The sequence below is a fragment of the Erigeron canadensis genome, chromosome 1 (genome assembly GCF_010389155.1).
Source record: "Erigeron canadensis isolate Cc75 chromosome 1, C_canadensis_v1, whole genome shotgun sequence".
NCBI lineage: Eukaryota > Viridiplantae > Streptophyta > Magnoliopsida > Asterales > Asteraceae > Erigeron > Erigeron canadensis.
In genome coordinates, this window is record NC_057761.1 from 51,067,530 (window position 1) to 51,093,604 (window position 26,075).

At 31.2% G+C, this 26,075-nt stretch overlaps 2 protein-coding genes and 1 long non-coding RNA gene across 3 annotated transcripts; 2 read left to right on the plus strand and 1 right to left on the minus strand.

The window, feature by feature from the left end:
• Window positions 1–5,867: 5,867 nt before the first annotated feature.
• LOC122585454 lies at window positions 5,868–6,436 on the plus strand. The gene is made up of 2 exons (XR_006321708.1): window positions 5,868–6,122; window positions 6,211–6,436. It is a non-coding gene; the product is annotated as an uncharacterized LOC122585454 (long non-coding RNA).
• Window positions 6,437–10,518: 4,082 nt separating this feature from the next.
• LOC122578674 (binding partner of ACD11 1-like) lies at window positions 10,519–15,328 on the plus strand. The gene is made up of 5 exons (XM_043750695.1): window positions 10,519–10,616; window positions 12,152–12,255; window positions 12,334–12,409; window positions 14,036–14,119; window positions 14,583–15,328. Exons 1-5 carry the CDS (start codon window positions 10,608–10,610, stop codon window positions 15,171–15,173), a joined length of 864 nt encoding a protein of 287 aa, XP_043606630.1. The 5' UTR covers window positions 10,519–10,607; the 3' UTR covers window positions 15,174–15,328.
• An 8,360-nt stretch (window positions 15,329–23,688) lies between these two features.
• On the minus strand, window positions 23,689–24,799 carry LOC122584923. The gene is made up of 3 exons (XM_043757006.1): window positions 24,451–24,799; window positions 24,276–24,332; window positions 23,689–24,070 (listed from the first exon to the last, which is right to left on the minus strand). The coding sequence occupies exons 1-3, from the start codon at window positions 24,716–24,718 to the stop codon at window positions 23,937–23,939; spliced, it is 459 nt and encodes a 152-aa protein (XP_043612941.1). The 5' UTR covers window positions 24,719–24,799; the 3' UTR covers window positions 23,689–23,936.
• Between the last annotated feature and the right edge of the window lie 1,276 nt (window positions 24,800–26,075).

A 26,075-nucleotide genomic window follows, 5' to 3' on the forward strand; every position in this document is an offset into this window, starting at 1 on the left:
ATAGAAGTCGTCAATATGGATCCGTGTACATATATTGTGTGTGAACGAGATTAATTAGGCTTTTTATGCTTCACTAATTGACCCCGAATGAAGTTGAATATATTAATTCTTTCACAAATATTACAACATCTGAATAGTCTTAAAAACGTAATCTATGGTAGAAGAAATCATTTTAGGTAAGCTATGCTGAAGTTTTACTTAAAGGATTTTCTTTAACGGCAAAATATTACATCAAAATTTATCCTAATCCTAAAACTATATGTAAAGTTTTGAATGTTGATCTTCTACCCAAGAGATAGTACCAACTTGATTTTTAGGGCCCTTAAGTAAAATCAATATTTCAGCCCTAATATATTCTTTGAATTTTGATGTAAACATTATTCCCATAAATAATTGATAAGCTATCAGACATAAAGTATCCAAACTACTGATTTTACACAAGAATAACATGATCTTGTTTCGGGTCTATATTGAGAATATTTTGTATGTCTAGAGTCTGTCGAAACAAAAGTGTAACATAAAACTCATAACAAAGAATTTAAACTTTTATTATGGTAATGAATGAAAATTACCAGAACATGATGAATCGCCAATAATAATAAATGATATTCTAAGCCAAATAGGTAAACATTCTATTACAAATTTTAATTAAAACACAAAAAAAACAACTTACTTAATATCTAAAACAGAACAGTGATATAATAACCCATGAATTTATATAACATAATGTTTTATATAAGAGAAAATGAAGTATGTTGCTGTAAGATACCCAAATTTGGGTGTAAAACCATTCACATACTAATTTTTTAATAAATCTATAAATACTTGGTCTCCCATGCTTTTTATGGATTAAAAAAACAAGATGTGAGGAGTTCTACACCCAAGCTTGGGTGTCTAACAGCCACATAACTCTAACCTCTTTATATAATAGGTGGAAAAAAGGATAAATATAACCACATTTGAAAAAGGGATTGACTTAGATATTTAGAACATGGTTAAAACCCAATAACTAAACTTCCGCATATTATGGGCTGAGTTGATTTTAAATACCTTTTTTATCTCCCATTCGGTTCATCATAAGTATCAAAGTTCTTAATTGAGTAGAAATAGATAGGAAGGTTTGATCAGTAGCAAGAGACGTTTTGTTTAGCAGGAGATTCCTTAAAATTCTTTTTACGTGTGAGGTAAAATGCTGAACCAACTAGAATTACATATACACTAATGTACGTGTTATTCGGTTATTTACCATTCCAACCTAAATCAAGGTCAGAGGAAAAGGCATATAAACCAACAGGATTGATACGTACCAAAAACCCATGCTTAAAAAACGTCTTTGTTAAAGATATACAAGCGCATAGTGTTGTGCAAGTGTTACCCAAAAAATCTGAACAGTCTGGACAACGTAATCTATGCTAGAAGAAATCATTTTAGGTAATCTATGTTGAACTTTTTCTTTAAGAGTTTTTTATCAACGGCTAAATATTACACCAAAATTTATCCTAATCCTAAAACCATATGTAAAGTTTTGAATGTTGGTCTTCTACCCAAGAGATATAAACCTCTATCAAATGAGCTAGCCTACATTAGCTTTTACTGAGAATTACCTGCTCAAGTTTTATCCATCATGTGATTTATGTAGAACTTTTAATTTAGAGGTTTTTTTGCTTAAATTATACTCGTATTTGCCATCATTGTGCTTAATTAATTAGTAACATTGGTCGTGAGGATGAAAAAAATCTAAAGATAGGATTATTCTTTAAAATATTGCTACATCTAGGATGAGTTGCTTTTTAAAAGATAAAAAAAACAAGCTAAAAAGTAATTAATCCTAAAATTACTCATATTTTAAAGAGTCATCCTATTCATTGAATTTTTTCCATGAGGATTGGTCTCCTTAACATGAGTATGTTCCAAATTATATATAAAAAGAAGTGTATTGTTGATCTTGAAGTTAATATAAATGAATATGATGAAATTCACGGTCATAAAATATAACACCCAAACTTAATTTTGTAAACATTGTGAGCATAAATAATTCTTTTCTTTTATGAGTTTTTATATCGAGTAATGCTCCAAATATTTTAGTAATAGATGTTTATAAATACGTATGATATGTGAAGTAGTGTTTTCAATCAATAAAGAGAAGATATGATCGAGATGGCCGGTCTTACAAAGAGCAAACAATAGTTCAAAACGTCAGTTTCATAAGGGTGTAAATAATTACGATGGTTGGTGCCGGCGCAATGCGGCGGTTAAACGACGATGATAATACAAAACAATGTGGGAATTGATATGTGTGTGTAAATAGAAAAAGGAGAAAGAAGTGACTGTTTATAGATATAGAATTAGAGGTAATATGTGAATTTGGGTAATACGAGGATATTGATTAAATTACCTAAAATAGAATTTTAATATGTTTTATAAGGGTTTATAGATTGATATGTGGTTCAATATAGTCGACGGAATCATCAAATATAATTACGACTAAGGACTCTTTTGATCATTCGGTTCATGGAAATTGTCTTTCTAATTACTCCACTAAATTTCCAAGCCGGCTAGTGAAAGTGAAAGTCTGAATTTTAACTTTTATACTGTATACAGTATATTTATATTGTCAATTATCAAACAATTAATCAGTACGTGCATACTTGACTCGGTGACTTTAGCTGAAACCGAGGGTCCCTTTTCAATTTACAGGAAATTACGTGGGGTACATTATAAATTTATAAATGTAATAACTTAAATATTTTTAAGGGTTAAAGTGCATAGAAATTACGTGCACTTAACCATGTTTTTAATTAAAAGCATGGAGTTTATCTATATATACAAGTCTTTCATAAGACTCGTATTATAGTATTCACAAGGGATATAACTATAAGCCGGCCTGAACAATATGATATCTGCCTCGATCACTATATATCTTCTTCGCATTTTCTAATTAAACCCCCTAACTAAAGGTTCTGACAAAGACAAATCTTATATTATATATACTTACTAGATTATTGTCCCGCGTAATACGCGAGATAACATATTTAATTAGTGACAAGTTATCGTTTCACAATATCATACATTGACAACTACAAAAAAAAAATATTGAAAATAGATTAATTAGTATCATGATGCCAAAGATGTAAATTAATTAGTATCTTGCTGTAATGAGTTAATATACATATAAGCAAATTTTCATTGAAAACTATCGCATTTACGATCAAAGTTAATGTATGTTTGTATAAACAATTAATAACACTTTCAAATTATTGTATCAAGTGATAATTTGAAATTCAATATAAATAGATTTGTTTAGCAGAATATAAATAAGAACTCTATATGGATTTGACTTCTCTTTAATTAGTGTGTAACTATATTAGTCATTTTTTATAATTTTCACGTAGTTTAATGTTTATATAAATACACATATAAATAAAATTTAACAAAACAAAAGTAGTTAGCATTTGAACTACGTATGTTTGGAATGAAACCCAGTAATATCGAAAACCCTCTTAATTATCCACTCCTACAAATTTTGAAAGTGTAATTTATACCCTGATGGATTTTCCAAAGGTTTAAGATCTTGCTAATTGCTCACCTTTTAAAAGTTTACTTTTTATGTTTATAGTTAACTTTTTGAATTTTTAAAATTAGATTTACATTAATATATTAAGAGTTTCGGATTATGTACTTATATATTAATAATATTTGAAACAAATATTGGGTTTATGTAAGAAATTTAAAAAACTAAAATATTTAGGAAATTAAAATCTTAAACTTTTAATATGTACTTTACTTAGCATCACTTATGTAAAAGCAAACTATAATACAATAATCAAGATTTGAAAGTTCATAATATAATCTTATAAAAGATCCTAAATTTCAACATTTAAATTTATTAAGAAAAACATATAATAAATAACTTATTAAAAAGTGTCAAGTAATAAGTTTTTCAATTTGATAGGATTAACAACATAAGCAAATGTTGATTAAGTGAAATAAAATATTTCAATTGATTAATAATTATTTAAGAAAATCGTATTTTTGTATATATAAAAGTTAAATTATATTTTCCTGCATATTACGCGAGATAAACATAATAAGTTTTAAGAATAACATAATTATTAATTATAGATAAAATGTTAAAATACAATTGTATTGTTATTTAAAGTTTTATTTGCATCAAATATGGCTAGTAAGATATATAAATTTTTGTATAATGACAATGTAATGTTAAATACATCTAATACTGGTGAAAATAGTAATATTCAAAATTGCTCTTTAGTGTAGTTGGTTTTTATAATATGGTTGTTATATATTTGTATAATGATGATATAAAAGTAAATATAAACAAAACACTTTATTTACTATAATGATTAAATTTCAAACCAACTCATTTAGGTGGGTTGGCCACCATGACATCATTAAGAATCTGTTATCTTGAGGAACGCATATTTAATTCTTGTCATGGATAAGACTGATAATTATAGTTAATCATCGATGCAAAAAAACTCAACATTGAGGTTTTGTAGGTACCAATTCGGTACACGGGATCAAAGGGTTCTCATCGATCTACCTTATGTTATATCTATGTTGCCATGTATGATCTTTATAATCAATTTTGATCATAATCATTAATTATAATCCTAATCATTAATATTTAATTTTCTATTTTCTATATAGGTACAAAGATTATATACATGATACTACTTTTTTTTTTTATTAATTCACTGATAGTTATCTTTTATCAAATAAGATTGTTTATTATATTATGTTTATTAATTTTTTTGAAAAGTATTTATTTATATTATATTTAAAAATTATATATCATGAGAAAGATTTTTATGATTTATAAATATTTATGTTTCATTAGTCTTGCTTTTATATATACTTGGCGTATATCATATATTCATAAAATATAATTTAATTGTTTCCATCAGTTGTAATCTGACATTTCTTTATATTACCATAACTATGAATGATAATGTAACTATCAATTATTGTTTTTATATTTATGTTCTCAATTATCTCGTACAACGTACAGGTTTAATCTAGTATCTAATATATATAGTGAATGACATATTTTTTCTTTAATTAATAAATTAATAGTTATCTATATTGGTTAAATAATAATCAAATAATCTAAAAGACTTTAATGTATATAATATAATTGTAAAAATTTGATAACTTAATAGTACAATTACAATATGAACTCATAAATGCATATATATATATATATATATATATGGAAAAAGCGAGTATGAGATTGTCCCCCATCTATATATATATATATTAGTTTATTATGTTTACACATTACACTGATCGATTGATCTATGACTTCTTACGTATATATATATATATATATACTTTATTGAATATACAATATCTAATTATTTAAAATACAAGGACTAATATTATGTTTTCTTAATATTAGTGATTGAATATTAATGGTGAAAAGTGTAAATTAGTGATGGAAAACAAAAAAATGTAAATTATTTAAATTAGATGGACTAATGTTGTGTTTACTTAATATTAAATTTGGTAATGGTACTATTATTTAGATCTAAGGGTTGTAATCAAAAGTTAGAACTCATCTAACGGTCCTTGTTTCTCCATAAGAAAATTTAGGACATTGTCATATATATATTGGTAGATTGTTACCGGTGCTTATTAATAAAATTTAATCTTGATCCTTAGTTTCAAATTTCTTTTGATCTAAACCGTCTAAATTACTCCATTTAAAACGGAGAGATTGTTAATTGGATAATTCAAACGTGGGTATTGGAAATTAGCTGACATATAACGAACTTCCCTCCTTTTTAGCAAAAAATCTATTTTAAATGGGTGGATGATAATTAACATCAAGCATATATGACAAGAATAAAAGATTCTAAGCTAATGGAAACCGTCCATTCACATACACCATTGCTCTCCAAAACCAACTTTCTTGAGTAGCAAATTTCCTTAAGCCATGGCTCTTCACCACCACCATACATAACCCAACAAAACCGATCAGTAAACCCATCTAAAGTCCTAAAGATACAAGATTAATGGAAGAAGGATTTGGAAGCTGGACAGACAAATAATGAAAAAAGGACGGATGGAAAAGTGGATCGGCTCACAATTTTTGAAATGTGTGACTGTGATTTTACTTGCTTTAATTTTCATTAAATATATTAATTAGATATGATATGATATTTATATAGTTGTGATGATATATAGATCTTTAGCAAGCAATGTGGACTTGTGGATGGAGCTCTCATATGTGTTTCGGCCGCTACAATCTACATCATCAACATGTTATAAAATATCATTTTTTTCCTCTTAATTATTTGATATATATTATATCCTTGCGAACTTAAATGCATGATGTTTTGGTCATATTAGTACTGTAACATTGTTTCGTGTTAATAGTGGCACTCATCATTTTATGAGTCTTTTTTTTCGTGAATTTATAATTACTTCAATGTTTTTTTTTGTTTTGTTTTAAACAACATTTTATTATAAAAAATATGCAAGGTTAAAAAGATATCAACTGGTAGGTACAAAATATAGGTTTACATCACGTTTAGCGGGTTCTTAAGCGAGGTTGTTCATCTATGTTTATTATAACTTGATGAAGGACACGATACACATTCATAGCTTATAAATTTCCAGCAAACATCATTTGGGTTACAAATCATTTGTGTCGAGGATTATTGTTTTAGAGATATATATAAATCATGTGGCGTGCCAAATACGTTCTTATATATCTTGGTATGTAAACGCTCACATTCCTTACATGTGTGTATCACTTTTATATTTTTCTCCTTTTTTGAGTTAGTAATACTTGTGATGTGCCTTTCACTTTTTTCATTGGGTTCATCCAGAGACGTACAAAAAAAAATCTCAGAACTGTGAAAAATAAATATAAAAGGTCAAAATGTTAGAAAACCAATAATAAAATTTTAAAAATCTATGAAAAATTTAGAATTACATGACAAAGTCTAAATTTTGGGGCGACATTGGCCCCCTTTTATCCCCCATGTGCTACCGCTACCGGGTTCATCGAAATCTATATTCTAAATGCTTGTCTTTTTTTACGTGAATATCTATAGTGATATTTAGAAATTTAGATGTTAATATTTGGTATGTTAAGAAAGTTTTCACTATTAGGGTTGGGTTTCGAATGGTTAACGGGGATCGGATATCCGGTTGGTTTTGAGCAATATTTTGATTTTGATAAAGGTACCTATGGATATTGGGTCAAGTTCAAGTAGCATATTTTCCTTATTAGGTTCGGGTTCGGGTTTGGTACCACCCGCCCCGAACATGTCTCATGCCATTCCTACATATAATTACTTGCTTTTATTTTATACCAATTCCAATCTTAAATTTAATTATCGGTTGAAACTTAACTAAAGTATGTAAATAAACAAAAAAAAAGAGGTTATATTTAATAATCAAGTGTAACCCGAGCAATGCACATGTATTGTTCTAGTTAATTAATTGTCATCATTTCCACCAACTTCAGCAACACCTTTAATCACAAATAATCAATTACTCGTACTTTATAGAAACATAACTATATACGGGTTCCAACTTTAATGAATACATCCATGTATTGAAACAACTGCAATCTTATAACGTTTCAAAAGATTTACAAACTTCTTTGTGGAGTTACGCCATGCATGTTAGTATACCAGTGAGATGAGCAAAACAAGTATAGTGAACCTATGCCATGGATTGGGATGTATATCGCGTTAGCCTCTCTTATTTGCATCCTGGCGATGGTGGCTGATTTATTACATGGTTTCTTAAACAAAAAACTATGGTTTCCATGTAAATATTTCACCATGCTCTCACCATGATAGCTATTGCAATGAAGCTACCCATGGATCTAAATAATCCAATGCCTTTCATGTGTACCATGATGGCAAATTTATTGCCTTCTCTAGCAAACATGGACAACAAGGAACTTCTCACAAATATCATAGCTTTTGGTATTCTGGTCATCACTTTGGTCGTTAATGTCTGCATTCAAATTAATACTGGTGTTTTTTCGTATGCTGCTGGCCGATCCATGGGTAGGGAAATTTCTTTGAATTATAATATCCAAATTTATCCGATAATTGACGAGAGCTCTGTGTAGCAACATTGTTCATACCGATGTTACTCATGTTGCTGATAATACATATTTGTTCATCTTTCGCTATATATTCTCAATTTTAAACGGATGATAGAATCGAAATACCAATTAAGTAGGTCATGAAGCAGCTTTGAAAGATCTAGACTTGCAAATACCGAGAATATTAAGTTGTGAGAAGCTTAAGCAACATGTGAGCAACTATTGGATCATGGCACGAACCGGTAGTAACCCCCAATTCATGGCAGTTTGCTTTACAACAACCTATGCTTCTGGGGCAATATGTGTTGTGAGCACTATCTTATACACCTATTATATGTATTACGTTTTAATTAGATATGGTACTAGAGGAGACTATAGGTCATATTATACGTGGTCTATGTTGGTTATGTTGGAATAATTATGATTCGTATTATAAATATAATGAAAATATGATAATAATAATGTGTACCTAACAATCTAGAGGACCTTATAAAAGCAATAATGTTTGTCATTGATGTCGGGTTCCCAAAACAAGATGATTGTTCTTAGATGGGGATTAGAATTTGGGAGAGCAAACACACAAGACTATGTGAAAGATTAGGAGGTTAAAATGTAACCCATGAGTCTCTATTTATAATAAGAGAACTTACAGTTTTAACCCCGGTGTTTATTATGTGCTACATTAGTCCCTGAAGTTCCAATCATCTAATAAGAAACCCTATATTATGTCTTTAAGAGTAAATACGCCCATCGTATAGTTACTAGACATAGGGATTTCAATTATCGCCAATTATCATATCACGAATGATAAACGATCAGTGACGGTCACATTAACGTGGTTCAAACAGGTTATTGTAGTTATACAATCAATAGGAGTCATACTTGGTGCAATTTCCCCTCTTTTTAAATTTTTTGCAACCTTGAGCTATAAGTTATCCGTAAAATGGATTTGGAACCATATCAAGGTCTTTAAAGTAGAGAGCTACTGGACTAACCAATTATCTGATTGGAAAAAAAGCAGAATATCGTTCTCATTTGGTAGTCGCAAATGCAAGATATTCATCCAAAATATCAAAATTATAGTTTGAGCTTGTGTATAGCACTTCAAATGACGATTGTGGTAATATGCAAAATGATAGGGTTGGTCCCGATTTTATTGGTGATATGTATACGGTATTGTTGGAAGTGGTTAACAGCCATTCTTAGTGCCTCGGGTATTATGTTGGCAAGAAAGCCTACAGATCAACTAGAAAGAGATAAAGATCTTAGCCGTTATGTTTTGCTGCTTCAAGATGATATGGATCTTGCTAATAGAACACTGAAAGGCCTTTCAAAATCGGTGAATCGCCTAATCCAAAAGGCTGGAAAGAGACAACCCAATAATCCAAAACGCATATTGGAAGCCTAAACAATGATTCTATCCACAGGCTTGTTTGCGCCTAGGGGTGTTCACGGTCCAAGAACCGGACCAACTCAGGACCGGACCGAAAACCGATTATAAGAAAATATAGGACCGAGAACTGAACCAACTAACTCGGTTCGGTTCATGTTCGGTTTGTGGTCGATTTTCGGGTTTTAAGTGTTGGACCGGGACCAAGAAAATTTCAAAACATTAAATTGTTTACGAACTTTTTTTAATACTAAAAGTCTACGCAAGATTTAGATTTTAACATCCAATGAAAATTGATCACATTCCTTATTTTAAAGCAAAATCAATTCCATTATAGAGGTATTCATGATCCAAAATAAAATGAGTGATGAATATGTTACATGTCATATATGAGTAAATCAATTGTATTAGAGATGTAATCAAAGTAATGTGTACTCATATTAAAGCGTGTATGTGGCAAAACAATATGATATGCATGCATGTCTATGAATTTAGGATACTAGGAATCTAAGATAAAATATGATAAAAGATTTTAGTTATTCTAGAAGAGTGAATCAAAAGGAACTTAGAATACCATTTGAAGTTAATCTTGTATCATGTTCTCGGTTCTGAACATGCAATTTCTCGGTTTATACATGGACCGGACCGAGAACCGAATTAGATGATTTTATAGGACCGAGGACCGGACCGTAAGCTTCAGTTTCGTTCGGTTTTGGTCCAACTTCGGGTCGGTTGTCCGGTTTTCTCGGTTTGAACCGCAATATGAACACCCCTATTTGCGCCAATTCAATGATTCTAAAGTTGGGTAAATAAGGCCTTAGTGAAAAAGTCAAAAAAGGTAAACGGATGGTCGGTCATACAATGAAAATAAAATGGTAAATATTTCAGGCAAGTTCAGACAAAACATAAACGGGGATCGGACCCGAGAAACCCGGACCTATACATAATCAAACAGAAATAACCAGTAGTACCATTTGCAACAAAGCTTGTACGCTAAGCTTTTCAATAGTATATAACAAAAAAAAACACAGTGCGCCCTTGTTTCCCTTTCAAATCAAAATCTATTCAAAACCCTCTCTTTGACACGTCATCCCTGAAATCTCATTTCAAAGCTTTCGCAATATGTCGTCGGTCAGTATATATATGTATCGTACGAGCATATTATTATAGTTATATAGATCTGTTTTAGCTAAACAGTTACTGCTGTGTTAATTGTAACTTTTAATCTCTTTTTTTTTTGTGATTTTGTTGTTGTTACGATTTATTTAGTAGCTCATATTTGTAAGATATGATTAATTTGTGTTATTGTTTTGTATAGTATAGATAGATTAGATCTGTTTTAATTTGAAGCACAGAAAACTTGTATGCCTTTAATATAATCTGAGTTTTATGTCAAGTATTCTAGATGTCGACGAGTGATAATTGGTCGATGTTAATGACACATCTTAGTTTTGTGGACTTTGTATGAGTATTTTTGTTTAACTCAACAACTATTGAATGTAGATAGTAGGTATGATTAAAATACTTTTACTTACCTAGGTAAGAAAACTGATAGTAGAGTTTCATTTAGAGTATATAGTAGTCATACATTTATTGTACAATCGATGCTAAGGACTTGCGTGTTATAATTCTCATTTTTATTTATTGAATATGAAGCTATAAAAATAAGAAGCAAATTACAAAGCGTTAAATCTTGTTAGTCGATTATCTGGAATAAGAATAGAAATAACATGGATATCTATTTGGGATGATTGGTACTGTTGATTATTGAGCAGTAAGGGATGTGGAGTCTGGGAAGGATTGTCGTTACCATGGATATGGAAGAACTTCAATGTGGAATTGGATTGGTTTTTATTCTATCATAACAGATTTTGTTGATGTAAATGTTTCACTTTGAATTTTCTGATTGGCCGATAGTATTCCCAGTGGTAGCCTGTCACTTATCTTAGATATTGGAAATAGCCCAAGGAAGTAGGAAATTATGGAATGGTTCAAATATGTTAAGAGATCATGTCGGTTTGATGCATCAGAAATAAACTATTAGATCCGGTGTTAGATAATGTCAATCTGTTTAACAAGCTTTCAGTCTCCTTTCTTTTTCAATGAATTTTGAAGTTATTGAGTGTGTTTTGAGTTTCAGCAGTGTCTTTTGGACACCTCCTTCCTGGTTGTCATTATTTAAGAGTAACCTTTTTGGTTGACATCTTAGTGATGTCTTATGTGGTTTCATTCCCTATGAGCGAAATATATATTGAGGCATGGTATAGAATTCTTCTGTTCTCTTTTTGAGATTCAAAGGTTTATAGAAGAACAAGTGACCGTTTAACTTGCGTTAATTCTGTCGAATATAGGTTGGGTAATACAATTTTAGTACAAGAAAAGTTAGCAGATATCAGATAGGTCTAACAGAAAGCAAACAAACAGAGTTTCATATCTGCTTTTGAGTAACTTAACAGGATATATATGTTACTGAGATTTATTTGTGCTTTCTTATTGTACTATATACTACATGATGTATGATTTTTAGGTCAAGGTTCTACTCATGGGTCACGTATAACATGGAAGCCAAAGCTTTTTGAACAATTAACTTGACATATCCTTAGCTATATTGATTGAATGATCGAGTATTCGTCTCCTAGTGTTAATTGTATCTTTTATTCATGCAGGTAAAAACTGTTAAAGTTGGTAATCTGTCCTTAAAGGCTTCTCAGCGGGATGTAAGGGAGTTCTTTTCCTTTTCTGGTGACATCATATATGTTGAGGTGCAAAGGTTAGTATCCAACTTAATTTCTACCTTAAAGTTTTTTATTTAGTTTCTGTTAACATCAATATGCAATTTTCTGTGCAGTAATGACGAATCTTCCCAAAATGCATTTGTCACTTTCACAGATTCACAAGGAGCAGACACAGCTGTTCTTCTTTCTGTAAGTAACTTCTAGTTTGTAAGACAGTAGTTTTTTCTCTGCATACATACAATATCACAATGGCTAGAAGACTATAGGAAGAGCAAAAGAAATTGTTTACCACCATGTTATATACTCATTATTCATCCAGTCTAAAACTTAGATTCCTATACTTGTATGCATTCTGTTTGGTTCTCTCTTTTGATACCATGGTAAGTTGTTTTTAGTTTAATTCAAAATCTTTAATTAGTCCTTTCAAGTCCATTGAACCTTGTTTTTTTTTTGCCCCTTTAAGGTCATTAAGAGTTTAAAATATGTCCTCTTAGGCCATGTTGTTACCCAAATGACGTCGTTTTGGTAACAATAAAATGACTTAATAGAGGTACATTTTAAAGTTTTAATAACCTAAAAAGATGTCTGAAAACTATACCGGTCCCGAAGGGGATAAAAAGTGGATGGTCTAGACGGGACAACTCAAAAAGTACATATAGGCAATAAAAATTAGTTATTCAGAAGGCATCTGTTTAAGATAATATCGCTGCATATTAGGGTTACCTGCCTACACAGGGTACTACAAATTAACTAAGAACTAATGATCATTGAGACCATCAAAATTTTGGGCATTTAGCATACCGGGATTTTGGCCTGAGAGATGCACAAACTGTAAAAGTCCCGAAACAGGTTGATGGACCAGGCATTAACCGTTTATGATTGTCGTGCCTAAAAATGTTAGTCCGAGGACCTGTTATAACAGTACTGGTTATAGCTAGGACCAGGCCCTATTGCCCTAGACACCATGCCAACACACTTATACCAGGCTTCCAAGGACCTTTATTGCACCCCCTCTTTACATAAAATTTCCACGTGAAACATATTTATAATCCTTGATTCCTTGTGAAGTTGTGATACTTTTTTGCCTTTTCCATTATTCATGCTATTGATTCTCCACTGCAACGTTTTCCTCTTATTTCCTAATTCTCAAAAACTTATTTGGTTGGTTACATGTAAAGAATTGAGGGTAATCATTTCAAAAGTCACTTGTATCAATTTATTTTTCCAAAAAACATTACAAGTAGAACCACTTAATAGCCATTTGGGCATTCCTAAACAACAACTACGAGCAGTCAAAGCACATATTACAACAACTAAATACTAACAAAGTCAGATTCTAGATACCGTCTTCTAAGTACTCACGCTTCCAACCATCTATACAATCCATATTCCTTCATTGCCACTATACTCATCCTTCCTATTTCACAAATTTTGGTTTAACGCTCCATTTCTCAAGTGGTTAATATTATACCTATGATAGATTAATATTTAATAGAGATTTGATTATAGTGCTATATCCAAGGAAGAATAGTTTACATTAAGGTTATCAAGTTTTAAAAAGTCACCTGGTATTTTCTTCATGAGGGTTTTCATCGTCTCTCTGTCAATAGTTTGCATTAAAATCCTGTATCAGGTGATGAAATAACTTTATGTCTACTAATTTTCATGTCGTTTTTATTTATTTTTGTTTTTATTAGATCTCACTTTTTCAGCTTCAGATATTATCTCATAGGCACACCTTACGTAATAGAAAGAACTTATCCCTCATTTATGCATGTGGAAATGATTGGGCTTGCTATTATTTGTAATTATCAGGGAGCAACAATAGTTGATACAGCCGTCACTGTAACTCTGGCACCAGAGTATCAGCTTCCACCAGAAGCTACAGCTGCCCTTTCAGTAAGATAATCCTTCAAGATGTACATGCTTTCAAATATTCTTTGACATATTGTTATTTCTAAAGAAAGAAAATGCTTCCCACTTGCTTATAACTGGGTCGATAAAGGCACTTTTTTTTTTTTAATTTCATTTGGGTCTAACGAAAAGTAGCTACTGGGTAAACGGACCGAACTGGTTGAAAGTGGCTACCACTATGTTTAATGCCTACAAGCATACTCACCTATGTCGTCTTTTATTCAAAGATTCAAGTTATTGGTGTATTATTTGTAATAATAATTAATGCATAATTTTTTTTATAAAATGGACAAAAACATCGTTTCCGTTCAAGCCAACCCAGCCTGGCCTGTTTTGACCCATTCTAAAAATCTGACTCATTTCAGTCCATATCTATTTTGACCTGTTTTCTGACCTGCCTGTCTTGTCGCCTCTAATTGTTTATGTCATAATCATAAATTCTTTACAGCCACGAGCCATGAACACTCCAGAAAATGAATCTGCTCTTCGCAAGGCTGAGGATGTGGTGAGCAGCATGTTTGCAAAGGGTTTTGTCTTGGGTAAAGATGCTGTTAGTAAAGCCAAATCCTTTGATGAGAAACATGGGCTAACTTCCACAGCATCTGCTAAAGTTGCTTCTTTTGACAAGAAAATAGGATTCACTGAGAAGGTCAGCACAGGTACCTCCATAGTCAATGAAAAAGTCAAAGAAGTTGACCAGAAACTTCAAGTTTCTGAGAAAGCCAAATCAGCATTTGCAGCTGCAGAACAAACCGTAAGTAATGCTGGATCTGCCATTATGAAGAACAGGTATGTTTTTACTAGCGCTTCATGGGTAACGGGTGCTTTCAATAAAGTAGTCAAAACTGCCTCGGAAGTTGGTCAACAAACAAAGGAGAAAGTGGGCAAGGCTGATGATGGAGACAAACAGAAGGTGGTGGATGATTTTGCTCAAGTTCATTTATCCGAGTCTCCAAAAGCCTCAGCTCCAATTGAGCCACAGGAGCAGCAGCAGCAACCACCTTCTAAGCCTGAACCAGTGCAAGGTTTAATCCTCTAAACCACCTTTTTATGTATATACACTCCACCTGTCGCGCAAGACTAAAAACCTTTCTGGTATTTGGTAGCACTGCATTCTTTCTAGTGAACTTGGGATATGCATTCTTGACTCCCATGTTTTATGAAGTTAAGTAATGATTATGGAACCTTTTTATATCTTTATTTTTTTACAAATTTGTGTTATGTAGGAGCAGGACTCTTGGTGGTATATCTATGTAGTGAATATCTGGTCAATGATTAAAATTTCAGACTTTCATATATAAACAAGTGCCTCTTTTGAAGCATCGTTTGAATGCTAGTGACCCAATTCCCAAACCATGTGTTTTGAAAACATTGAAAGTGTGCTTCGATGTTTGATCTGACTGTCACCAACCAAGTAACCATACCCAATTTATTTCTTGATACGAATCAAAAACTGACTTGTCTAGTCTTAATAATTGATCAAATTAAATCACAAATGTGGAAATCTTCTAGGCAATCAAATACTAGCATTAATTATTGATTAAAAAGATTATAGGTTAAGTTTCATTATGCACAATTATAAGTGTAAGATGTGTGTATTTGTCTTTGACGAAAAAAGTAAATTATATGTGATTATTTTAGGCAAATAAGAATCTTTTATTGTAGTTGTATCGATAAATACTTGATTAGCAAGGAAATACAGTAGTTTTTTACAGTACATGTCTCAAGAAGGAAGACTTCAGGTTTCCCTACTCTTGTTTTATTCAACTTTTTCAACACCTGATGGGTTGATGTTTGTTTTGTTCAACTATTTGTCTTGTGCGTTGATCTTATTGTAGGATTAGTCATGACTTAATAGGCTGTCACATTTGTTGACTCATTGTCATTGAACAGGACTCTCTAAAAACATGATATCCATGAATAACTCCATGAAAACGAAGCTGATAGATACAACAAAACCACGCATTTTAACATATTGCTTTCGAAAAGATATAGAATGTTAGTCATGATTTTCTAAGTTGTTGCATTTTCAAGTATTATACTCCACATCTTTTCCATTAAAAATTACGTGTATGATTGAAATTAAACTTTTTACGCTGGGTGTGTTTTTCATGATTGATGCTTTTTTTTTTGTGTGTAGCATTGCTTTGTGGCTTTTTAAATTATAATATCGTCACTTTCTAGTAAGACTTGCTGGTGAAGATATAGTAGTTAGCCATGTAGGGTATAAAGTTTGCGTATATTGTTCATCATTCATGATTTTGGTTGGTTTTTATCACTAGCTAGCTAATGGCTAATGCCCTTTACAAGATACGTTTCCATATGATTTCGGGCATTTACCTCTTAAGCGTGTTGACATACGTACGTGTTATCACTCTTGTTCAGCAGAAGTGTGCGAGTTGTAACTTCCAGCATACCGTCCACTTTGGATGTCGCTGCTGGAGTTCGCATCATTAATATATAACACTTGGCGTTAAAAAAAGATGTGTATGAATATAGCTTCTTTTAATTATTGTGTAGTAAACGTGTTTAGGGTGCCAGCTGAGCTGTAAGCTTATAAGTTCGATCAAGAATCTGTAAGTGATAAGATATGCATTACAAGACTATTTCAAAACATTATAATAATACAAGTCTTTATAAATGAATTCATTTATAATTCATCAGAAATTTCTTTTTTTAATTTCCAAAAAGATACATGATTACATGAATCAAATTAACTTTTATAGTATTTTTTTTGAACGACAATATTTTTTATACTATCTCGCGTACGAAGGTTCAACAACCAATATTAAAAATCAATGACCATATTCTAATTATTAGAAAAGAAAAAAATATTCTAAACTTTCAAGAAGAAGAAATGCTAAATCATTCATGCATGATTTAAAATATATATATTCACATAGAAATATGTTACAACAACAAGTCTTAATCCTTGTGATCAGGGTATAAGGAAGGTATGACGTTGTCCGTCATGCCCCTACCTAGAAAGTAGAGAGATTATTTTCATAGGAATCTCTGGCCAAACGAGGAAAATCTACAAGGTGTAAGAAGGTATAAATAACAGAGTCAGCCGTAATACCTAATTACATTAAAAATAGAGAAGATAAAGCGCAAACCCAAAAATACATAGTAAATAGTGTTCCATTTGAACATATAAAACAATAAAACATAGACATAGAAACATGTACTTTATATGTTTGTATTCATATAGAAATTTCACCCTACAAAACCCGTTTAAGATCCAATTTATATTCCCTTTAAAATCGGTTTTGGCTTTTTTTTATATAAAAAAAATGTATTTGAGTATTAGTAGACATAACTAGAGGTATTCAAAGTCGGATATCCGAAGTTTTGGATATCCGAATAACAATAAAGTAACCACCACCAAAAATCATAATCTGTAAAAATTCAACAAATTCATTAAAAACTTGTCGTTGACATCGCCTTTACGGTGGATATCCTCAGTATTCACTAATGCATATTCTTATGTTAATGCGTTATTATATCAATATATAATGTTTTAATATAAGATGGATTTTTTTTACAAAAAATTATTGCCATCGTGACTGATACACTGTTATGTTGTTTAATTCCTTCGACTGCATTTGTAGTTTTTTCGATGTCAAATCTACATAGTTAACGCATTTTCAACGTATATTAGAAGCTTACTGCTAACTAATTAATTTAGAAACTGTATACATCAATTAGCAAACAACAAATCAAGTAATCTATTGTTTAAATGAATCGTTGAAGTACTCAATATTGTTTTTTGAATCGTTGAAATACGATGCAAATTGAATCACTATAGCATTTTTCATATTGTTTTTTGAATCGTTGAAATACGATGCAAATTGAAAATAGCTGGTTAAATGAATATTACTCAATAGCGAAATGATTAATGTGCCTATAAAATATGCTTAAAAGTATATCTACTAAAGAGAGTTTGATACATAACAATTCAATGGTAAAAGTTATGAAAGAAAAAATGTGAAATGCATGTGTTAAAGCTAAATGCATATTTTTAGACACATTATTAAACACATTATTAGACATATTTATCATTATCCAACCCAATAATCTACATTCTACACTTATGGCATATAAGGGTCCCAAATTTTTGTTTCTTACTTTTTCCTTTCCTATTTCTTTTTTACAAAGGCAACGTCAAAAGGACGCTAGCATCACAAGTGTGCATATTTGTTGCTTACAATTTACAAGGTCAACCCTCGAAAACCTAAAGTATTTAATATGACTCAATTAAAATATAATACTTCTCTAGGTAAAATATTTGTTGGACTTCGTTTTTTTAATTCTCTAGGTAAAATAGTTGGAGTTTTGAAAAAAGTGTTCGTTATGTAAACGAGCTAGAGTCAAATTATTTTTGAGTTGTTAGAGTTTAATTTCTCAAAAGCTTTAATCGAGCCGAGTCTAGAAAAGCTCGGGCGGCTTCCGGTTCAAACGTAACTTGTATAGTTGTATCTTTTTTAATAACCAGGTTGAGCATACCAATGAGCAACTGGTTCATAACCTTTATGATCAAGGTATTTTTTATTTTTCAAGATAGTAGTAAACAATATATACTATCGAGAGATGGATAACGTAACGTGGAAAGACATGAATTTTGTTACTCGTATATTTCATGTGTCTTTATCATTGAAAATAAAGTTATTAGCTTAGCTTTTTTCCATTGGAAAATAAGTTATTTTTTAACGGTGGGGAAAAAGCACTTAGCATCCAATAGCTTATTAGTGTTTGTCAAGTCTTTGACACCAATTAACTTCTCTCCTATCATAAAAAAAAAGAATCATCTAAAAGATTGTTTCTGTATTGGAGTAAAAATTGACTAATAAAAAAACTTTGTTCAAAAATAAGCTTTCATCGTATAGCTTGAACATTGGGGATGTTTTTAACGGATAACTTTTAAAGCATTAGGAAATTATGTATATCTATATCAATCGATAAAAAGAAACATTTTATCTGGCCTCCGAGTTAGACAACCAATGAAACAATACAACTCGTTTTTTCAAAACTTGACCTAATATATATATATATATATATGAGAATTGAAGATAAGGGGAAAGATAATTAGACTATAAACAATCTAAAAAGTACAAAGGGATCAATCCTGACCGTCCGATCAAGAACTCAAATCAAGTCTTCCTCCTCCTTCTTCCTCTTTCTTCGGTTGTTGTGTCACCTCCCTCTTCTCCGGCGAGCCCTGCCAGCCACCATCTCTTTCTTCTCCGGCGAGACAACCACCGCCACCACCATCATCTCCGACCACCCTACCATGGCGCCGACACCGGCAGCAAGGACGAAGCCTTACCGTATTAAACCGCCACCATCTCTTGGATTGCCGCCCATCAAATCCATACGATGGCCTTATGCGTCCGGTGACAACCACTTTAAAACGAATGAGGGCGACGCTCATACCGTATCCACCGGAAAACGAAAATTATGATTGCCAGAGATGTCGCTGGAGGTGGTGGCGGTGGTTGTCTCGCCAGAGAAGAAGGAAGGAGGAAGAAGATTTTCGATCCAACGGTGGAGATTGATCTCCTTATACTTTTTGGATTGCTTGTACTCTATTTAACCAACCCCTTGAAGATAATACATAACGGGGTATAACTTCTCTGGTGCAAAATCTAATCCATATTTTTCATGATCCTGTGACATAATGTAGTCGGGAGGCTAAAAATGAACACATGTTTGGGACCCGCATAATGAAATATCAAGCGTTTATTTGACTGTTTGACTTTGCTCCTAAATATATTGAATAGGGAAATGATTTTCGTATCACAATTATTAATAAATTTACTATACAGTACAACTTTTAAAACATATTGTATAATTATTAAAGCATATGTGATATATTTATAATTTTCGTGGTACATAAATAACTTCCCATTGAATAATAAATACGAATGCATTGTAGTATTTTCAAGAGTTCGTATATGAATAAAAAAAAAAATAGATGTATAAGATTAATTGATAGGCAACTATATTGAAAAATCTACTGTTTATACATTACATAATTAATGTTGCATAAAGTTATTGGTTTTCTCTATTTGAAACATTTGATCATATATATCATGTGTTTGTATCAAACCATTAGACCTATATTATAAGCCCTGTGCTTATAGGCAGGCCGTCCTCAAAACTTCTTGCCTGCCACGTCAGCATCACATTTCTCAGGACTCTCCTCAAGACACTCATTGTCTATAAGGACAGCTTCTTCAGAACTTCTTCACCACATTATCAATTCTTTTAAATTCCAAACGTTCAATTTTATTTTTTTTTAATTGGATGAAACGTGATTGCTGGCCCACTAAGGAGCGTCCATCAGTGTTCTACGTGAAGACGTTTTGGAGGGACGCAGAAGAAGGACACACAGATTCAATAGAGGAGGAGCTTCTTGGGGGCTTTGGGACGCGTGGAAGACAACCTATAAGCACTGCCCTAATAACATACGACGTGACAAAATTTGAAAGACGTACAGAACAGGTTACGAAGTGACAAAATTGAAGGAGTCACTTCTTTTTTACAACTTAAATATGCAATCAAGTAATTCCTCTTTTTAGCCACTGGGTTAAACCCCAATGGTCATGGGTGTTTCATTAAACCTGTTATGCGGGCCCCGGGGGAGTTTACTCCAAGGTCTCGAGTTCGAGCCTTGGTAGGTTCTCCTCGATGGTATTTTCCAATAAAGAGGGAGTATAGTGAGAAAAACTATTTAAAATCCGCTTAGTACGGGACCCTTTCGTTGTGTGATTAGCACACATCATACGCGTCTGAAGTAAAATTCACTTGTCAAAAAAATAATAATTCCTCTTTTTCACTTTTATGTTTGTCTTTTTATTTTATTTTGTACCAAAATAAATATTCACAAACAACAAAATTACTCAATCATTTATCTATCTTATCCTTAATCATTTACATTCAAACCTCTATAAATTAATACTCGTATTCGATAAATTAATACTTCGATAAAGTTAATAATTTATCCAGACCCAAGTTAAGAGAAATAGTGTAAATAACACTCGATAAATTAAGAGGTCGCTAAATTAATAAAATATTTCAGTCCCAACATTATTAGTTTATAGAGATTTACTGTACCATTGTTGTAATTTCTCAAGTTTTTTTTTTTCCTGAAAGGTAGAAGAAAATTGTATTCGCAAATACTAGAAAGTCGCTAGTAAAGCAAAGGTACAAGTTTACCTTACAAACCATAACAACAACTTAAATTACCCATTGTCCGGATCTTGACTGCGAGAGTACTAAAATGTATGGAAAAAAACCTGAAAGAGGCTCAGGAAAAAATCATCGAGACAAGGGGTCGCACCACCGATTTTCACCCAAACTCGATCCGAACCGCCATGAAACCCCACACCATGAAACTCCATACGAAAAAAAGTAAAAAATTACAGAATCCATAAATACACTTTTACAACCTTATAAGCACCATTTCTTCCATGATCTTTGTAATCTTTTTCTCCTTTACAGCTCGAAATTGCTTTACTTTTCTCAAGTTAAATCGTGAAGTTTTGCTCGATTTTTAATCCAAAGGAAAAATTACTCAAGTTATCTTTGTATTTTTTATTTAACGGCATCTTTGTATCAATTACAAGCACAAAACTTCTATAATAATTTAATAACTTATTTAATTATACTTATTTTAGAGATAAAGCTTTTTATGTTTGCGGACAATTATTGACGGAAGTAGTAATTACTAAGGAGCCCTATAATTTGTTGAAATAGATTAGTAACGAAACGAGTCTATCGTTTTGTCCAAAGAATAAGAATAGGTTGAGAAAAGAAGATAAGGCGGTCGTTGCATTCCAATTGTAGAAATCATATTGAAAAGAAAAATAAAATAAAAATCATGGAAACACTATCGAAACTATTGGTATCGGTTTAGATTCTTTCATCAACATCTTCATCTAGATATACTCCAACCAATTATTTACTCCAACAATCGAAACTTTTTAGCTAAATTATTCTTATCTTCATTGATAGTTATTTATAAATTGTTTATGCATTTCAATTAATTTCAAGAGGGTAACAGATTTATATCTGGTTTACCTCTAGCTACCATATCTAATTTCTATGTAATACAATTTACTCAATATGCTTAAAAATAACCAAGGAGGCCTAGATCTGATAATTGATGCAGTAGCATGAGAAGTTTTTACTTATAGATTAGGGTTCAATATCTAGTTGATTCTTGTATGGGATTTTATAAAAACTAATACTCGTAATTGATAAGTTTACTGCTTTTGAAAAAAGCTTGAAAATATTCTAGCATTTCTTTTTAACACATATTAATTTTAGCCATACATTTCATTTCATCTGGGTTTTATCATTTGAACCTAGAATTCATTTATACAACCATTTTTTTCAAAACAGTAGATATTTTATTAAAAGCAACTAGTAAGACGTCAAATTGCTAAAGTGTATAATTACAAAATAAATCTTGAAATAAACCTTAACAACAATTTTGAATGAAATATGCTAATATTACCTATCCTTGTTGACCACAAAGTATTTGACACCTAATGTCGGAGCTATGTGGTCATCACGGATGACCATGACGATCCGACAACATTTACAAATTTTAGTACTATTTTATATATTGACAAGACTTGTGTAATTTAATTTAATATGTTAATTGTATGTTTGTTGGTATAATGAAAACTGTTCGAACTCTAAAATGAAAATTATGGCTTAGCCTACGTTATACGGGTACTGCTTTAAAAATAGTATATAGATACTGCACGACCACAGTAGTACCACTGCTTGTGGAAAAATCATACAATAGTTTGAACAATGAAATTTTATTTTGAACACTTTCACAAGAACGTGAATAGAAAATGTTCTGATAGTAGCTACAGTTTCATTTCATGAATTATTCACTACCGTAACCTGGGGGGTCCAGCTGTCACCATAAAAAATGAGCAAAAGAATCAATATGATACGTTAAATTTACCAAATTACCCTTCCTAGCTAACTAGCTGCCAAGCAACACCAATAGCGAAATCCCCAATGAACCCCAACGGTCTTATATTTACAATTTCCAGCTGTACTCCATTTACTCACAAGAGAGAAAACGAAAAAGCCAGCACATCTTTATGATAACATGCGCTCTTCGTAATGTGGTATTTCTTTTATTAATTCACCAAATTATTTTCGCACCAACATAAAAAATCCATCTTAAATGAAACAAAATTAACCATCTAATAATCTAATCTAATATAAAAATTTAAACTCATGATCTTCTTGAAGACTTTAACATGTGATTCCTAGGAATAACTAAAAAAGTAAAAAGAAATATTGTAGTATATTGTTATCATATGATAACAAAAATTTCTTAAAACCTCATAAAGGTACACTGTATTTTAATAAACTTAATATAACGATACAAAAATATTTGTACAATAATATATGTGCAGATGTTATCACCTATTTTTATTTATGATGAATAATGCGCATTTTAGCCATACGCCTTGAATTCAGTACGGTCACTTTTTCCTTTGGCTTTTTTCTTCTTTTCAATAGAAAAGAAAAACAATCATCGATTGAGAAGTGTCACACACACGGTTACAGATTAAAATGCCAAATTCACATGCATATATATATGAAATGTGTATGTAATGTATATACGTATATAAGTTATCACCATCTATATTATAACATCAATACATTACATACACACTCGTGGTATACAAACAAAATATTTTCTCAGCATTTACGCACGTGTGAAGTCCACCGACGACGGTAAAAGCAGAGGTTTGACTTTTTATTCTTATTGACCAAATTTCCGGTGAAAACGATGTCGTTCTTGTTGTTGCAAATTCCTCATACTTCTGATTGTTATTACATCATTCTTTTCTATCTCTAGAAATCCTCCTCCAATATTATCATCCAAATCAATTGAATCTACAACATTTATTTACCAAAAAAAACCAATATATATTATCACTAATTGAAAATCAAGCTACATTATCATCGTTATCAATTAAATCTCAAAATTATCACATAATAGCAACAGCTAATCAAAATTAAATTACTCTAAAATGAAATAAACCAAATCATCAAATAATTATATTATATATAGATATGTAAATTCTAATTAGAATCATACCTATAACAGACTTCTTCGAAGAAAACGCTGTGAATCCAGATGTGACGTTAGCAAAATCTGAAATACATAACAAAAAAATTGAAAAAATTTATTACAAGCTAGATGAATTAATTTTGTAACTAGAAGTATTTATATAATATAGAAATAAAATAATGATGTTAATTAAGTTGAGTACCTGTTCTAGAAGGATCGTGAGAAGATAAATACAGAATTAAAAAGCATAAGAATGTAAGTAACGGAATTAAGTGAATAAGTTTATTTGTAGAAGAAGAAGAAGAATAAGATAAAGGTTTATGTAGTGACTTGCGTTCTTCTGTTACGCTGGCGGAAGAAGAAGAAGATGACGACGGTGATATGTCGTCGGAGATAGCTACGGTGCCGGTGAAGATAGCGTTGTGGATGTGGAGTTTGGACGCCGGTGATCCGAGTGATTGACGGTGCATTATGCTTAATTATGTTACTTGTTTAGTGGTATATTTTTGGTGAGAAAAAGCGTGTGTGTGAGAGAGAAAAAGAGAACGACAGAGAATGATAAAGGAAAATGATAAAAAAAGAAAAGGAAGTGTAATTTAAAGCAGTGTGATAAGTTTTTTTTTTTTTTGGATAATGATAATATATTTTATTAGCTTAAATATTCTGTAACAATAGTAGAACATGGATATTTAAAAAAATCAGAAAAAATTTTAGACTAATTTTTTTTTTTTTTTTTTTATCATTTTATCAATCCTTTGTAATCTTTGTTAATATCAAATTATTATTTTTTAAATTAACTAATATATACTCCATAATTAACTTTTTTGAAATAAGTTAGATTTAAATTGATAAAATTATTTGATTGAAACATTACTATGTACAGTATAATTCAAAGTTTTGATGTATAAAAATTGAAAGTGACTTAATATTAACTTTTAATTAATAAATTGAAAACTAATAACTTTTTATGCTTAAAACATATATATTTTTCATTAAAATAACGCAATCATATGATGTTTTCATTGAAGATGCCCCTAACTACTGTAGGGTCGATTTGTGGTCATCTTTTGGAAGTTTGTTGCGCCCCGTGAAGTTTTATAAAAATAAATAAAATGATAAATCCTCATAATCAATCATCCTAAAAATCCTCTTAATATATCCACTTGTTAACACATGTAATCCACTAATTCTTTTTCCTAATCTCACCCCTTGATTTTTCACATGTCATAATCCTGTTAAGAGGATTTATCATCCTCCTAATTATGAGGATTGATCATTACCCTTTATAAAATTGACATAATAATCTATTGGCCAAGTTCAATCTTGTTTGAGGGTATTCAGCTTTATTGGATCGTAATGTGATTTAGCTTTATTTGGAGGTTTTAGTTTCACATTTTAATATGAACTAAGTGTTTTAAGATCAAAGATATACGGTTTTTAGAAATGGATTTTCTATGGAAGTTTAGTAGAATATAAATAAAAAAGCAATATTATTGAATGCAAATCTACCATTTAAAACTAGATGTATGCCCGAGTAATGCGGCGCCGATAATGTTAACGACAGCAGTTTGGTGGTGGTGGTGTCAAAGCTAGCGAGAGAGAGCGAAAGCTCAAGGAGGGGTATGTTTTAGGATTAGAATCTAAGATATGTTTTAAGGTTGAATACACATATCGGCTATGGTTGACAAGATATTTTCAAGAGTTTTTGAGGAGCTTTAGCTATTAATTTTGAATAAAAGCTCCTATTGTTTTAAAAACTTTCTTTGGAATCAACTAGCTTTAACTTTTATTTGAAAAAAAAACTCTAATATGAAACGCTTATTGAAG

Excerpts from the sequence above, each read along its gene's own strand:
- LOC122578674 (XM_043750695.1), top strand. Across the intron at positions 12,256-12,333 it reads ATATATGTTGAGGTGCAAAG|TAATGACGAATCTTCCCAAA; the intron begins GTTAGTATCCAA and ends TTTTCTGTGCAG. Across the intron at positions 12,410-14,035 it reads ACACAGCTGTTCTTCTTTCT|GGAGCAACAATAGTTGATAC; the intron begins GTAAGTAACTTC and ends TGTAATTATCAG.
- LOC122584923 (XM_043757006.1), bottom strand. The coding sequence starts at position 24,718 with ATGCACCGTCAATCACTCGGATCACCGGCGTCCAAACTCCACATCCAC. Across the intron at positions 24,333-24,450 it reads TCACGATCCTTCTAGAACAG|ATTTTGCTAACGTCACATCT; the intron begins GTACTCAACTTA and ends TATGTATTTCAG. Across the intron at positions 24,071-24,275 it reads TTCGAAGAAGTCTGTTATAG|ATTCAATTGATTTGGATGAT; the intron begins GTATGATTCTAA and ends TAAATGTTGTAG.